Raw genomic sequence first — 15843 nt, forward strand, 5'->3', positions numbered from 1 at the left:
ACTTTAAATGTTAAAATGGGAAACATAACATGTGGTCTTTAGAGCCGGGTGGTCTCTGTTCAGAGGTGGTCTTTAAAAAAATGTTTGATTGTATTTGCGGTTATTGATGGAATGTTACAGCAGTATTATAGATGGAGAGGCCACCGTTGATTGAAAATGATATGTTGTAAAATATTTCAGTCGTTGTGCCATTTGTTTTTGTAGAATATAATTTGCCATATAAGCTTCAACATTCTGTTGTCAATCTTCTGGTCCATTTGATAGCTATCTTTTTGAAATCCATAAATCACGAACCATTCTGACGAAAGAAGTTCGACGTATGAATTGTTTTGATTAAAAACATTAATGTGGTGTGGGATAAACAACATGTAATTATTAATTCTTAGACCGCCCTATTCATTTAAAAGTCGCCCATACGTAAAAATCATATCGCTAAAAGTATTGGACAGTACGTGGTTATTTTGTCGAAGTGTACTTTTCAGGATTCGTTTTGGTCTTGTTTTGAATTGGTTCAATTATCGCCAGCATCCAATATTAAAAGCTGATCTTCGTTAAACATACGCTTGATTCAGTACATTTATAGCAGTGTCAACGCTTCAATAAGTTTATCGTTTAAGAAACTGACATGTTCTCTCGCACTGATTTTTCTGGGGCAATCATCAGATCAATATACTCTGTATAGAGAAGAAATATACTCATCTGGTAAATATGTTTTAAAACTTTTTAATTATTTATTAATTTTTAAAACTTCCGGTTCTGCATTTTAATATCGCCAAACAATATGCAAGATGGATCGTTAAAACCGGTGACGGCAGGCAAGACACGTTTATTTCATCGGTAAGAGCACTTTGAAGACCTGCTTTAAATTGCTTCACATTACCACGTGCATTAAATATTAATTGCAGGACCGGAGAAAAACTTACGCTTCGTTTCATTGTAATAATTGTAGCGACAAAGCCGCACGTAATTTATCGTTCAAGGAAATGTCATTTCCTCTCGTACTTCTTCCATTACTGTCTACAAATAAAACGGAATCAAAAGGGTAGATGTTACTCTCGTTTAGTACAAACAACTTACAAATGGATTTTGATGAAGGAATGGAAAGTTCATGTCTATATTTTCTTGGCTCATGCCAACTGTTTGCCATCTTGTACTATTAGTAGATTTTCTGCAAGACCGATTTGCCAATCATAGTTTCTCCGTATACTTGTTTAATTACGTCCCTTCAATGTTAAAACATGGTTAACTTTTCTTACTGCAAAATATAAGATAATACTGCCAGATTTTTGGGAACCGAAACTTCTTTGACTGAAGTTGAAAATATGATAAAATACACTTATTATCAGACTAGTAGCTAGTGCAATATTTTGGCTGACTGCAAAATCGCTGTATGTATAATCCGGCTTAAAACAGTCTTTAGGTGGCCTCAGACTATATGTACTAACTTAAAGGTTTGAGGTCAAAATGGTACATATTCAGCCTTTGTCACGTTAGAAGACGTGCACTGTTCTAAATAAGATGGAAATCTGGTCAGAAAAATAAGCGATTCTGCAAGTCATATAGATGTTTTGCTCACTCGGAATTGTTCTACCGTGACAAGGTCTGTATTAATAGGGATGAGTGACAACTTGACCAAAGAGGCACAAACTTTTTTTTTAAGTAATGGTTGTCGTTTAAGTGTGTAAATATACTCACACTTTACATATTTCGCTATCAGGATACCGATACAAACTTTATAACGAATCAAGCCACAATGAGAATAACAAGCACATGTTGTGAAATTTAAAAATGAAAGGACTCAACTACCATAAGGACAGGTAAGAAAGATTTTCGAACAGTACTACGTACGTTTATATCGCAATATTGAACATGCATGCAAGTTTTTCTATAGACAGTTGAAAGACAAATCATGTTCAATCAATGTTATAGATGAAACTAGCGTAATAGGTGCATATGGCTGAGAAAAATATTATAGTGTTTAGCAAAAAGGTCTCTCCGGACTGATAGTAGTATTCTTAGATAAAGAGATACAGTCTATTTATCCCTCGAATCACAAATGGAGTTTTAACAAGAATAGTAATGTTGTAACGAGAGGATGGCGTGTCGTTCTATGTAGCAATTATTCTTTGAAACAGTATACAATGATGTTATTCGTCTGGAAAATGTATTTTGAATAGATACTGCTTTTAGCCGATTTAAAGTATTTTTTATTACCTTGAAAATGAATTTTGCACTAATGGCACCTTTGTCACTACAAAATTTCCAGTTAGAAAAGTGGTTGCTTTAAAATGAAAATATAGATATATATGGTTCAAGAAAATGTCATTTCCTCTCGTACTTGGGAACTCCCTGGCCGAGTGATTATTAATAAGGTCGCTGACTTCAAATCACTTGCCCCTCATCGATGTGGGTTCGAGCCTCATTCGGGGCGTTAAATTCTTCATGCGAGTGAGCCATCCAGCTGGCTTACGGAAGGTCGGTGGTTCTACCCAGGTGCCCGCTTGTGTTGAAATAATGCATGGAGGGGCACCTGGGGTCTTCCCCTACCATCAAAGCTGGAAAGTCTCCATATGACCTGAATTGTGTCGGTGCGACGTTAAACCCAACAAATAAATAAATTCTGTCGTACCTATCTACTGAGACTTTCTACAAATAATGGTAAACAACTTTCAAAGCTATTTTCATTAAGGAACTGAAATACGTGCATGTAAACGTTGTTAAAATCATTCTCTTAAAATGATTTGACACACTACCTAGGTCTAAGTTCAAAATTTTACCATTTTAGGCTTTGTCTCGCTAGAGTATACCACTGTACATGCATTCTCCATTTTAAAGGTAAGTCTCTATAACGGTTGAGCTATAGTTATGTACGGAGAATGCCGAATGGTTTAACGAGAATACGTAATCACACGGAAATTACCGAATGTTATTACGAGTCCACTACCTAAAGTCCAGAGCAACAAGTTTTACGGACATTCAATTGTTACTGTTACTATGACATTAGAAAAGTGCTACCCGTGCATACATTGGCCAACGGCAATTTACTTTGTATTTAAGAAATGATCTAATATTCGCTTATATGTGATTTCAGAAAGCTATGTCAACCCATGAGAGTATACTACATAGATCGTGTTAAGCCGCCGTATTCTATTTTTAACAAACATGCTCTGAATTTCAAGTTTGCTAAAACAAGATGATAAATGGTGTTTTAACAGGAATAGTAATGTTGTAACGAGAGGATGGCGTGTCGTTCTGTGTAGCAATTATTCTTTGAATCAGGATGCAATGATGCCAGTCGTCTGGAAAACGTATTTTAAATAGATACTGCTTTTAGCCGATTTTAAATGTTTTTTTCATTACCTTGAAAATGAATTTTGGACTAATGGCACCATTGTGACTACAAAATTTCCAATTAGAAGAGTGATTGTCCTACAATGAAAATGTAGATGTGCATTTAATGAATTACCGGTTTATACTCTCCTCACTATACACCGAATAAACAATGCAGAAGTATAATAACAATCTTTTTTCTAATTTTAGAACCAAATCCGAATTACGATTTCTGCCTCGTGTGTATTTATTCGTTGTAGTTATAACCCATTAGCATATTCAGTATATTCTTAAATAACTGACATGTTTGACAGCACATTACTAACGTATATGGTGTCAATATGAACACTGGTCATCTTTTCCCAAGTTAATATGTTTAATAAAATATTTTGTTGAAACATTTTCATTATTCATAGTCTGCAATGAAACAATATGTGAAAAATAACACCAAAGGATGAATTGCTACAGAAGCTCCCTCTTCAAACTGTCAACTTTCTACTTTGACCATTGGTTTTTCATTTGATTGTTTGTTTGTTTTGGGTTTAACGCCGTTTTTCAACAGTATTTCAGTCATGTAACGGCGGGCAGTTAACCTAACCAGTATTCCTGGATTCTATACCAGTACAAACCTGTTCTCCACAAGTAACTGCCAACTTCCCCACATGAATCAGAGGTGGAGGACTAATGATTTCAGACACAATGTCGTTTATCAAATAGTCACGGAGAACATACGCCCCGCCCGAGGATCGAACTCGCGACCCCGAGATCCGTAGACCAAAGCTCTTACCTTCTGAGCTAAATGGGATAGGAGACAAGGATAAAAGGGGCGTAAGTGATCTCAATATGGCACGGGATAGTTTGAAAGTGCATCAAGGCGAGGCATCTTGGACACTATCGAATACACCGAAGACAATACCCGCACAAGAGAGAGAATGATTGTTCTCCATGTTCTTTGTCAAGCTAATAAAAAAGTGACCTAATTCTGCTTGCACCAAAGTTGTCATACTGACCTTTATTTAAAGGTTAAAACCTTCCCTCTGGAAATAATCATACTTCAAAAATTGCACATGCTGTTGGTAACAGCTGTGAAACAACATCAAATGTGAGAAATACCTAACATCATGTCAAATAAATGTGTTAACTGTACTTTACATAACTGAATAAAGTGGTCAAAAGTACAGCTGGAAGTACATAAGCACTATTGCAGATAAAGGACTTTTAGAATCATGATTTTTCTTCAGACTTTGAATTTGCTTTGAGAGTTTGTTTTATAAAGATGTTATGAGCAATATATGTTACAGTATAGCATCTATACTGGCTATTTATCTAGTTAATTTCCATATCTCTTTAAATTCATGAGGCTTACTTTTCGCCTGTATTACAAAAGAGGGCAATGTGTATGAAGGTGTTTCTATTTTTAGCACAAGCAGCCCCTAAAAGGGGCCTTAAAATGTCCTATTTAAGTAAATCTGAGATAGGACCTTACAACGATTCTACAGACCATATTTGATGAAGTTCTATCAAGAAGCCAGAAAGTTTACGGATGTGTAATTAAAACTATTAGAAATATATTTGAACTTGCTCATACACAAAATCATCTTCCATCTTTTCAGGCATCTGGGTAGAACAACCAACCTCAGTAAGGTGGTTGAATGGCTCCATCACGTATTAGAGCAAGGTTTTCAAACCCACAGTTATAAATAGTGATTTAGGTAGCAACCGTAAAGACTCACCCTACAGTACATCTAACACAATTGACGTAAAAACTTACACAAGGTCTCCAGATTACAGAATTTATGTAATAACTTACAGGCTTCTCCAAATCACTTAATTTATGAAATACTTTACAGTACTTAAATAATGTGGAAACTTGCAGGTCTCCAGATTACAAAATATATGTAACAAATTACACCAAAATCACAAGATTACATAATTTATGTAATGACTTACAGCAGGATCTCCAGATTCTGAGATCTGAACCTCCAATGATCCTGACAACACTGTATACCAGTTGGTTCCAATGTCACCTTGTCTAAACACTGAAATATATCCATAACAAAGCTATTTAACACACAGTTCAAGACACTTTTTTGTTTAAATTTGTAACAGAACCTTTCATTGATGCTACCTCCAGAAGACATGGAAATTGCTGTCAACAGAACTTTGGGGCTGTTGACAATACTGAAAAGTCTTGGCTGTCAGTATCAATTGATGTCTTTGTACATATTAACTAAGAAGTCAAGAAGCCAGATGACAAACAACACTTACAGACCTCACAGCCTTTGTCTCTGGTGATCAAGCTAAAAACTGAACTACACAAAAATATTTTACAAAACATAAGTCTTGGTAACTATAATCAATCTTTTGTTCTAATCAAACAATCACAGCTTACTTCATCCTTTTAATCCAGGTTCCTCTACAGGCATTATATTAGGCACATATATATTGAACCACAGATGCTTTGGTTGTCTGTTTCTGAGATATGTGCCATTTTTCAACAGTTATGTGATGGTGAGCAGGTAACCTAACCAGTGCTTCTGGATTCTGTACAAGTAATAACCTGTTCTCTGCAAGTAACTGTCAACTTCTACAAATGAATTCGATGCTGAGGATGAATGATTTCAAACACAGTGTCTTTTTACCAAATTGCCATGGAGAACGCAAGTCTCGCCCATAGATCAAACTCACAACCCCCTCTTCCATAGATCTGCTCTCTCCTTACAGAATTAAAAGTCATCTGGCTGAGCCACAGATAAATTACTATTTGCAAGCTGCTTGACTTGCTCTTATGGTGGCATCTGCAAGACTAACATTATATAATATACAAAGGTGCAAAAAGGCCATTAACCGACAGACACAGATGGAGCATATCGACAGATATATCACAGACGTCATACCAACATTATTTTTATTCTCTGTTTAGTTACAATGGAACGAAAAGCATCGGTATTTTCCCATACTGATGACTGAATTTCATATTTGGGGTTTGACGTCATTTCAATGTATGTTGTGATAAATCATTTCATTTGAACTCGTGTACGTGAAGTAGCCTGCTATATGACCATGTGTCTGTGATTTCATACAGCACGCTCATGTTTTCTATCACACTATTCTATCAAACTATTCACTCAATGTAATTTGAGGGTCCTTCGTTGCCTGGTGGTTTAAATCACTGATTTCGATTCACTTTCTCCTCGCTGCTGTGGAACTGAAACCGCGCTTGAGGTGTACATTTCTTTTTGTTGGGAAGCCAGCCAGCTTTCGGATAATTGACATATCTATTCAGATGAACGCCTAAGCGTGAAATACTGCTCGAAGCGCATTGCTACCAGCAGCTGAAACGTTATCATTGTCACTGTGTGTGTGTCTTGGGCGGTGCCCCACTTTGTTGTCTTATGCTTGTCAGTTTGTTTGATCTGTGTGTGTTTGTGTGTGTATGTGTGTCGGTATGTCCGTTTTTCTGTTAGTTGTGTGTGTGTTTGTCTTTTGTAAATGCGTGTGCGCGCTACTATGGTCTGCGGTGTAGAAAGACTGCGTTTTTTGAGTGAGGCTTCCCTGTTGAATATTCATCCTTGCATTTTTTCTACTACTTTCCCAGTTTAACCCCCAACCCTGTTATCTATCCTTTATTCATTTTTGTATGTTGCATATGATTAAATTGTACTTGTTGTTGAATTTTTAAAGCAACCGATCTGCCGACTTTGTCTATTTTGAAGCAGCCAAACTAAAGCAAATCTTAATTTTACAGAAATGGCTTCAAATTTATTCTGTGTTGCATGTATACATAGTACATGAACTACTAAAACATGTATGTAAAACAATTCTATTTGTGACTGAATCGGTATGAACTATATCTTATTCTTAACAGCTGTCTTAAGGTGGTGTGCGACTACTGTAAAAAGTCTCCCCTTTCTTTGACTCTGTATTGTTATAGTTTTTGGTGTTTTGTTACCATAGAGAGCATTCAATTTTACTGTAACAGAACTCCCCTCCGACCGCTGCTAAGCGGGCTTGAGGGGTGTTACACGTTCCATTACCTCTACAGAGCAGACTCAATCAAACCGAGTCGCTCTGCTATTCTGCTGCTACTATTCTGCTGCTTGGTTGTGTTCAATGCTTCAAAAGTACCTTTGCATATATTTAAATGATTTTGTTGAGCATGTTTGACAGCATTACGTCACCATATTGCTAGGATAAAACAATGCAGTGGTGATTGATAATTATAGTCAAAAGTTAATAATTTATTATGAGATCGACCCAAATTGTACTTCATTGCAGAAGAAACTCAGGGCCACAATACTACTGCTACTAATACTATTTTCTGTTTTATTATACCAAATTTATTATACCAGCTTTAAATGTTTTCACGAATTTGATTATTATGGACCTAACAATATCCACATAAAGATGTACGACGGTTTATATTTTATTATTTTGAAATAACGAGTTGCAGTGGTTATGATTATTTCATGTAAAGAATTATCACGTCCATACTGATTTTCTTCCATTTGGATACTGTTACTAATTTTGCTACTAATTTAAACGAAAAAATGAAAATTTTATGCAAAAAGAAACTATCATATTATTCGTAGTTTAATGTATGAGATTGTAGTTGCGGACTCCAAGGGACACACGTTTGATATTTGCCAAAGTTCCAACCAGTCTACCAGTACCTTTTGGCTGAGAAAGGAGTAGTAGAATCGTCTAAGGAGGTAAAATCAGCAGGGTGAGAACCATATCAGTACAGTCGCGTAATAGTTTCCAAGAGGTACGTGTGTTAGCCATTGTTTTCTTTACTTGTTTATAGCTCTTCTGGGCACAAAGTGCAATGGGATCGGATGTCTGTTGTGTTTCGTTCATTGTGCAAATTAGATTTTCCTCATTAAGATCAGCATCCCGGCCATTCTGTTCATCGGACGGAATAACTTTGACGTCATCTTTGGAACGTTCTTCACGACTATACGCGGACGTCCCGTTGTACTATCGTAACTTTGGCGCCTGTCATTTTGCTGTTCATACAAAATGAATATCAAAATTTTCTATAGAAAAGAATAGAGAGAATGTAAATATGATATGATAACATAAGTTGAAACTCAGATGAACAACTACGTCACCAGACCAAATTTTAGAACAACCTTGTGTAGGTCTATACAATATATTTCATTCCATATTCCGAACCTAAGAATAATTTGTCAAGATCAATTTCACATATATGGGTCATGATCAGTCAATAAAAAGGTCACTAAATACAACATAAATGCACATCCTGCTCACGATACAAAGGCCTTGACTCCACCTGAATATTCATGAAACCCCATCAGACTTTCTGTTTGCCTATGGTCAACAACAAGACACCAGCGTAGTTATATCACCTCTTTTTCTTACTAGTACTACATACACTGCTTTGTTTTGTACAGAGTTTCCTATTTATAGCATTTTGCAGCATCTCTCGCAAGGAGACAGTACAGATTATATGGCACCAAATGGGACTAAAAGTTTGGTCTCATATATCACTCACATTTTAATAAAATATGTTAGTCATTATACGGAATCCAAACTGATACCTGCTACAATCTTAAAGATAAACCATAAAAATGTGTTCAAACCATAACAGTTTCATCTTTCGATATTACAGAAATAAAATATAAGCAGTGGATCTAAATGTTTTACATAGAAGTTGTCTTCCCAGAACCACATCGGACGGTTATATAAGTGGTCAAGTGTTTAATATTGTTTTATTTATATCAAGTTTTAGTGTTGACATGTATCTTAAATTTCACAAACGAATCAAATCAAACCACAGCGGGAGTCAAGAGACAGTTTCCGTTTTCTTTAAATATCTTATAAATTTAAAAGTGCGTAATAGTAAAAGGACAATACAGAGACTTTTCCGGAGTTTCAAAGGTGTATTGATATAGTTTCGATTTTAATGTATTTGAAAATCATTGTTCATTTAAGTATTGTCCGTACATCAGCTACAGACGTTTTCATATATTGCAGGATTGTCTTCAAGTTGTAAATATGTAATTACGAACAAGCTCAGCTCTGTGAAAAGCCCTTTGTTGATTTCATTTCGTGAATTAGTTACTTTATCATGTTTTAAATATTTAGAAAGCTCGTTCAAATGTAATTTGATGAGATAAGGATTTACCTGATTTTACCAGAATTATTTATCAACGCTCACCGACTACACCACTCTTCTTTACATGTTACAAAATTTCTTTACACTGATTAATTAATGGCGAAGCCTTAAACAAATTCTAGCAATTTAGACACCAGTCTCCGCATCTCATTCATGCAAGATTACAAGTTTGAGAGAAGAGCCTGTTCTATCCACTACTGCCGAGCATGTTAAGGGAGCAACTGATACAATTTCTCACATCCTTTGTACGCGACCGAGGATTGAATACGTGACCTCCCGCAACGGAGTAGGACTTTCTACCTTAGTAGACAAAAATTATTTAACTGAAATTAGAATTATGTGTCATGATAGCTAAGTGGTAGAGCGTTCGCTTCAGGATCGTACTCTCCGGAGTTTGAGCCCTACCGGAGAGAGAGACAGAGTCACAGTCAAGCATAGTAGCTGGTCCAACGAAGAGACTTTATCCGTGGGGTATAGATCTTCAGATGACGATACAACATTGCAGCTGGTCCGACCTTTTGGTTAAGTTTCTTTTCTCCACAATCGAGATTATCGGACTTCATCCTAGATTTTCATATAAAATTTCTTTCGTAATATCGTACCGCCGAGGCGGGCCGAAATAATAAATGTTTTTTTTGAGGGGTAGAATCTTATCTGTTGTTTAAAACATTAAATCTAATGCATGTGTAAACTAAAAGTATATTCCGTTTTCCGTCTGTGACTTAGTATAATTATATACTTAAACTTTTAAGGACATATTAAAGTGATATTTGATAAAAACTTACTTTATATAGTTTTATGTAAACATAATATTAAACAATTTGTGTGTATTAGTACCGCACAATATTATGGCGTTTTTATTTTTAGCAACATGTAAACAAAATAAAATATTATGGCGTTTTTATTTTTAGCAACTGTCCTTAGCAATCTCTTTTAAAAGGCATGATAATGAGAAATCAATAGTTGGCTTGATGGCACAGTAGGTTGGGTGGATAGACAAGTAACCATTTTAATCAAGTAATAGTTTTGATGGTTCGAACCTTGCATCCGTCATTTTTTATTTTGCATTTAATTTATATACTTTGTGTAAGCTTAATTTTCTCTGATTTCTAATTTATTCACAAAAGTCTCAAAAACATTAGATCGTATTAAAGATGAAGCGTATTTAAACATGATTGTGTGTTATACAATGACATTATATAAGTTAGTGAACAAGTTAGAACTAGATTAGCAGACTTTTGTTGTTTTCGTTGAATCGTATTGAAAAAAAAATTAAATACAGTCTTCAAAATACTTTTTTACGGGTCCGGGAATCGAACTCCCGACGAAAATGTATAAGACGCATACCAATACCGCTCGGCCAACGAAGAATTACTATTTGCAGCGTAAACGTTGTGTATTGACTTAAATTTATGCTATTGTTTTGTTTGTTTACATTTCAAAGCGCCTTATTATTGTCCGTAAGTATTGACCTGGCACTCATGAATATTCCGTATGTTTCCGTAAATTAATTTTCGGTGTCCGCACCTAAATAACGATATAACTACATGTATTGAAAAGCCAATTATATACCGTCATTAATCATGTGCAGATATAGCTGTGCGGACAAAGCGTTTTTTCCACTAATCTCAGGGTTGTGTGTTCGAGACCTCCATCTGACCAAATTGTTGTTTTTTTTTATCTGTAAAATTAGCAGACCGAAAACTTGTCACACTTATCATGATTCATCAACGAAACACTCTACTATCGATTAACATTCTTCTACGCACATAAAACCGTTCTACAAAATGTCGTTAAAAAATCTTCAGGACCGGACCTGCATTCATTCATTAATTCAACGGACAATTAAAAAAACTGTTGTTAATGACACAAAATGAAAAGTTTTATAAAAATGATATAATATATTATACAAAATTCAAACACAAGGATTTTTTTTTTAAATGTTTAGAAAAGAATTCGAACCGCTGGTAACGTGCTTTAAAGTCGGAGAGCTTACCACTACACCACTGTACCGTTGGTTATCTAAAGTGATTATTTTGATAAATCTAGGTACTTTCAGGGCACAAACATCGCGTAAAATAACGAAAACGCCCGAAAATATTGGCGAAGATTAATGAGTGCCAGGTCAATACTTACGGACAATACTGTGCGATACCTATACTACAGTAAACTATGCATTAAGTTTAAAATAGTACAGACTGTATGTATGTATAGATAAACACTACATGTAAATGTGAACTATCGGTTTCTAACAATCAACTGTCACTTATGGAAGCACTGGAAGGACATTTCAGTTCTATACGTCTTACCTTTGATTTCTGACTTCTGAACTTCTTAGTTGCAAGTACCCGACTTCTTATTTCCAACTTCTATCTTCCACACTTCTGGCTTCTAACTTCCTGACTTCTGATTTCCGTCTTCCACCTTTCCAGCTTCATACTTCTAATTTCTAAATACTTTGCTTACGGCTACAGACTTCCAATTTCTTCAATTCTAACTAATAACTTTATTTGATTTATGACTTGCGAACTTCTCATTTCATGCTTACAGTTTTCACACTTCACTTCTAACTTATTGAATTTTGACTTCTGATTTCCAACTTCCATACTTCTAACTTCCAACTTTCCACTTCTAACTTCCAATCTTTTTACTTCCAACTTCAAACTTCTTATTTCTGCACTTCCAACTTTCAACTTGGGACTTTCGACATCTGCACCTCTGACTTCTGCACATCTGACTTCTTACTTCCTGACTTCCGGCTTCAGACTTTGGAATTCGAAAGTAAGAAGTGTAGAAATTGGAAATCAGAAGTTGAACGTCAGGAAGTTGGAAATCAGAAATGCGGAAGTTAGAAGTCAGAAGTTCGAAAGTTAGAAGAAGGAAGAATGAAGTCAAGAAGACGGAAGCTAGAAGTGTGGAGATGGAAATCAGATGTCGATAGTCAGGAAGTTGGAAGTCAGAAGTACGGAAGTTAGAAGTCAGAAGAGCGGAAGTTAGAAGTAAGAAGTAAGAAGTACGAAGTCAAGAAGTTGGAAGTGAGACGTGCAAAAGTAAGTAGTCGGATGTGGGAAATGTGGACGTCAAGTGCCCATCCAGGGCTTCCATAGTCACTGCATTACATTAGTATTAAAGTCGCTGTTTATGCAATCTTAATTACTATGTATATCATTTTAGCAAATTTAAATAGATTTGATGAGAACTTTATACGTTTGAAGTAAATATCTAGAGATAAATACTTAATTGAAAGATAACTAATCTGTATCTTCAACATGTTTAGCGCATTTTAAAGGGTTTCAACGGACAAGTATTTAGAAACATGGGTAAAAAAAGGTCTATAGCAGAGGCCTACATTTTAGGGATTTCTTTCGGATGGTTAGGTGCTCATCATTTCTACTTGGGACGAAAAGGACTTGGTAAATTGTATGCCTGTACACTGGGTCTTTTTGGAATTGGATATATATTTGATTTGTTACGTATGCCTCAGTTGGTGAAACATGCAAACGAACGAGCGTCAGAAGTGGTGTTTTCAGACATATACCTAATATGGGCGCTCGGAGGAATATTCGGTAAGGTTAATAAGTATATCGTTTCATTGTTTACATAATAATATAACTTTAAGTTGTAATGATATTTCAACTTGATATCTGCAATCAAATATATGCTACATAGTTATCTAAACTAGTTCATTCTTAATGATACAGGTGCGCATCATTTCTACCTTGGCAACAAGAAAGTTGGCATCTTCTACGCATGTACACTAGGAGTGTTCACCATGGGCTGGATAGTAGATCTGTTCCGAATGAAGCATCTTGTAGAAGACCGTAACAATCCATCCGAGGAAACGTCTCTCGGAACCGCCTATATTTTTGCTTTACCTCCCTTGGGTATTTTTGGAGCATATCATTATTACTTAGGCAATGTAAAATTAGGTTTGGTATACACTTTCACGTTCGGAATCTTTGGAATCGGATGGATAGTTGACTTGTTCCGCATGCCAAGACTAGTACGGAAAGCCGGATTGAATAAGAAATATACTGGGACTTCGTACATAATAGCTATGCTTCCCTTCGAACTTTAAGGCGCACATCATTATTACTTAGGAAATTATTTCGTAGGACTTGTTTATACATGTACGTTTGGAGTATACACAATAGGTTGGTTTAGGGATCTCTGCAGAATGAAGAATCTCGTCAAAGCTTCAAATGACCCAACCAATGACCATGGTACAACAAAGTGTACTGCGTACATTTTGTGGATTTCACCATTCGGAATCCTTGGAGCTCATCATTTTTACTTAGAAAGATACTGGAATGGCGTTTTTTATTTTGCAACTTTGGGACTGCTCGGGTTCGGCTGGTTAATTGATATCTTCAGACTTCCGGCTTTATACAAACGTTATGCCGGTAAAGACAAAAACAAATACCTTGATGAAGCATACATGTACTGGCTTCCATTCGGAATATTCGGTTTTCATCATTTCTATCTTGAGAATAAAAAATGGGGAATCCTATATATTTGTACCCTAAGCTGTCTTGGTATTGGCTGGTTAGTTGATGGTTTTCGCATGCCTGTGCTAATTAAAGAATATAACAAACGTATCGAAGATGAGATGAAACATGATGAATCAAACAACCATGACATATGTACAACAGGTTTGATGACATCTAACCAGACGACAACACAAACTAACAATTGTGTAGAGAAAGATAATTATCATTGTTCTAGCGATGAAATAGTGACTGCATAACATGAACTTCAGTTATATCTAATATAAGATTCAGCTTAGCAAACGATTCTTTCGAATTCTACCGCATGCTATATATTCTGCCTTTTAAGAAAATCTGTTTGTGCATCATGTTACAGATGTTTAAATTGGTTGCTTTATGATATAAAACCTGAAGTACGTGCAGAAGTAGCCCATTCAGAACGTCTGCAAACCTGAACATTAACATTAATTTTTCAAATTTCAACTGTATCATTACTTGACCGTCAACTATTTCATCACGTGATTTTTAGCATGGATTTTTTAAGTCATGCATTAACGTTGTATTTATCTCCGTTCTACATCAGCAAATATTCAATGTACGGTACGCATATTTGTTCTTTGTCAATAAATTAAAGATGCATGAACACATATTTACATAAAAGCTAGATCTATGTTATATTCGTTATGAATATGACTGAGTCTAAAATGGGGGTTCTGATTCCTTTCCTGTGCAGTTAAGTGTGAAGTATCAACCATTATGTTCATCCTCTTCAGGCAAAACCTCAAAACAATTCAAAGAAATCAAGTTTAACTTGTACAAAAGTATTACTAAGAAACTTTTCACTACTCAAAAGAATGTAAAATTCGCGAGAACCTATTCACTTGAAAACAAAATATTTGTATTTAGTGTCATAAAAAGTCATACCTGTTACAACGATTATCATACTTTGTAAATTTTCCGGGAAGCCAATGTCACGGTGACGTCATTTCCTATTCCCTACATTCTCGTACTGGTGTAAGATTATTAATTGCAGTTTTTTCCCAATTCCTTTACTATGATTTATTCTCTTTTTAAGAAAATACTTATTTCTTTCAACGAAATGGAAACCTTTTGAATGATAGATCGATGATGTTATGTATCCTCTGCAGAGACAACTACTTCCTCTCCGATAAGGCGAAAGTTTTTAGCTCAGCACCTTTAAATCCGGCTGATTCTATTTCACATAGAATTATCCACTTATTTTATAACGGTTTTTCGACTTTTTCTAACACATCAGATTTTCAGAAACTTATATTCCCATAAAGAACTATATCGACACTATAGAAAAAACAGAAGGAAAAGAGGGTGTTTACTTTAATATTAGAAAACTACAGTTCGTAAAATGCAACCCGATGAATTTACACATTTTCACTTCTTTCAATGTCTTTAATCGAAACATAGAATTCTTACGCCGCCTTTTTTTTTTACCTCGCGTGCGATAGGAACATGCCGTTTTCGATAGAATGCTGCACATGCTGAATGTTGAAACGTGGTACAGTAAAAGAAAACGGGAGGCTATTGAGAAAGGGCACGAGGAAAGGAAGAAAGAAAGTAACACTATTTATATTTGGACTGCCTGTGACCAGCGGAGGCTTACATTTTATTTGGTAATGTTCTGTATTTGAAATTCACCACGTAGGCCACACCAAATTAAAGTCTTGTTCTTCGGATTTTTTTTTCAAAAATATTTGGGGCGAGCGAGCGAAAAAAAATGTGTTTTTTTTTTTTTTTTTCAAATCATCATTTATTGAAGTCGTTTTAACACTAGATCAAGTATGTTTCTGTCTATAGGCCGGAAAAAAACAAATGTGTTTGAAGTAACATTCAGACAGCATTGTCTTTGGA

At 35.5% G+C, this 15843-nt stretch overlaps 1 protein-coding gene across 1 annotated transcript; it reads left to right on the top strand.

Annotated features, from left to right (window-relative positions):
• The first annotated feature begins 12768 nt into the window (after nt 1-12768).
• On the top strand, nt 12769-15843 carry LOC128557496 (uncharacterized). Its single transcript, XM_053544891.1, has 2 exons — nt 12769-13038; nt 13174-15843. The coding sequence occupies exons 1-2, from the start codon at nt 12789-12791 to the stop codon at nt 13548-13550; spliced, it is 627 nt and encodes a 208-aa protein (XP_053400866.1). The 5' UTR covers nt 12769-12788; the 3' UTR covers nt 13551-15843.

This window comes from Mercenaria mercenaria, chromosome 5 (assembly GCF_021730395.1).
Source record: "Mercenaria mercenaria strain notata chromosome 5, MADL_Memer_1, whole genome shotgun sequence".
Lineage (NCBI taxonomy): Eukaryota > Metazoa > Mollusca > Bivalvia > Venerida > Veneridae > Mercenaria > Mercenaria mercenaria.